Here is a 1,710-nt window from a genome sequence, read left to right on the forward strand (position 1 = left end):
GACTCTTAAGTTGATGAAGCTTTCATGGGCCCTTAATTGAGAGACGGGTCAGGTGTTGTTACCACTAATGATCCTAACAAATCCCTAAAAATCCTACCCCCACATCCCCTCTTTCGTTTACATGAAAAAAAAAAAAAACCTTGACCAGAGCAGCTGTCCCAAGGTTCCACCTTTTTAACACCCACAGTGCAGCCTTGACACTTAATTTCACAGAGACTCACACCTTGGGACATCTAAACAAAGCAGCGCACATCTTGGCATCACTGAGGGCTTGTTAGGATTATCAGAGTCAACGGTACTAACAGGAAATTGAATAGAGGTTTTAGAGCCAGACCCATGGTACCTTGATTGTCTCAATAGTGATTGTAATGGCTTTGTTAGTGACCTCTATTGCCCTATCCGTGTCAATGTTTGTGATCACACTATATAACCCTGATACTTCCAAAAACAACTGTTTTGAAGAAGTCTAAAAGATGAGAGGTGAAATGTCTTCCAGATAACAGGAAAAGTTGATTTCTCCTCATTTAAAGTAGCAAAAATCTGCTTGGACTGCACTAGGGTTTCATAGTCCACTCCTAATATACAGAAATAATGTTTCTTACCTGAGATAATGTATGTATGGTAGAGCCTGTAGCAGGGATTCACACAGACTCTGGCAGACTGGACCTCTTTGGGTCCACTGGAGGCAGACATGGATCTTTGTAGCTGACTTCTGGATGACCTTCACAGCTCTTTCAAACAGCTGCTTTTTACCTACAACTGGAAGATACAGCTGGTTTCCACAGAGACGCAGTAATGTNTGACTGTACCTGAGCTGTGAGATAAAAGGCAGACACTGCAGGAAACTCCTCACTTCACTCTCTTCATGTGAGCAGTGTGTCAGCTCCACTGGTTTCTTCTCTGGTTGGAGTTTCATCACTTCCAGGAGGATGGAGGTCTTTCTCTCTGAGAGCTTTATGGTCCAGAGTTCAGGAGCCGACTGGAAAACTGACTGTAATGATGGAAGGAGACTCAGACCTGATTTAGTCTCTCTGTCCTTCATCTGGGAGTACAGATCCAGCAGGAAGTCACTCTGAGATTTATATTTATGACCTAATAAAGTTTCATATCTACAGACTGATGCTAACATCTCCAGCATCTTCTCTCCTGTCTGCTGTTCTCTCTCTGCTGCTGCACAGAACAGATTCACTAAAAACCTGGTTTGTTCATGAAGATCTGAGCTCTGATGACCAAACCTGGAACAACAAGAAGGAAACATTTAGTGATGATTTGATCTGAGCTGCATAAATACAACCACTCACTACTGATGGACTCCATCTTGTCTGTCCTCTATGTGATGAAATTACATGTTAAACATGTTTGATCAGATCAGCTGCTACTGACTCTCAACACAAACTCTGATCCTCAGCTTCAGATCTCTGAGTTATTATCATCTCTGGGATTTTAGGATTTGAGTTTTTAGACTAAAACATCAAAACTGAAACCAAACATGAGAGAAACGACCAAAACTTCAGTTCATCTGATGAACAACAGGAGCTAAAGCTTCACCTTGATCCTCATTTAACACATAAATCTCAGTTCTGCTGCTCAACATCTGCAGCTGGAGACACAAAGTGATGAAGACTCCTTGGTGTGTGTCATCCTAATGTGTTGTTCTCTATAGAGCTGCTAGGATCTTCATCATGCTCAGTAAAGTTCACTGCAGTCTCA

At 42.1% G+C, this 1,710-nt stretch overlaps 1 protein-coding gene across 1 annotated transcript in view; it reads right to left on the reverse strand.

Moving 5' to 3' along the window:
• Positions 1 to 1,695, reverse strand: part of LOC106951178 (uncharacterized) — a 23,989-nt gene extending 22,294 nt beyond the window's left edge. The window contains exon 1 of the mRNA XM_015038550.1: positions 810 to 1,695. Within this exon, the coding sequence (XP_014894036.1) occupies positions 810 to 1,258 (449 nt within the window). The 5' untranslated portion in view covers positions 1,259 to 1,695. The remainder of the gene's footprint in view (positions 1 to 809) is intronic.
• Between the last annotated feature and the right edge of the window lie 15 nt (positions 1,696 to 1,710).

This window comes from Poecilia latipinna, unplaced genomic scaffold (genome assembly GCF_001443285.1).
Source record: "Poecilia latipinna isolate Pla-1442-1.1 unplaced genomic scaffold, P_latipinna-1.0 Scaffold445, whole genome shotgun sequence".
In the NCBI taxonomy this organism is placed as follows: Eukaryota; Metazoa; Chordata; class Actinopteri; order Cyprinodontiformes; family Poeciliidae; genus Poecilia; species Poecilia latipinna.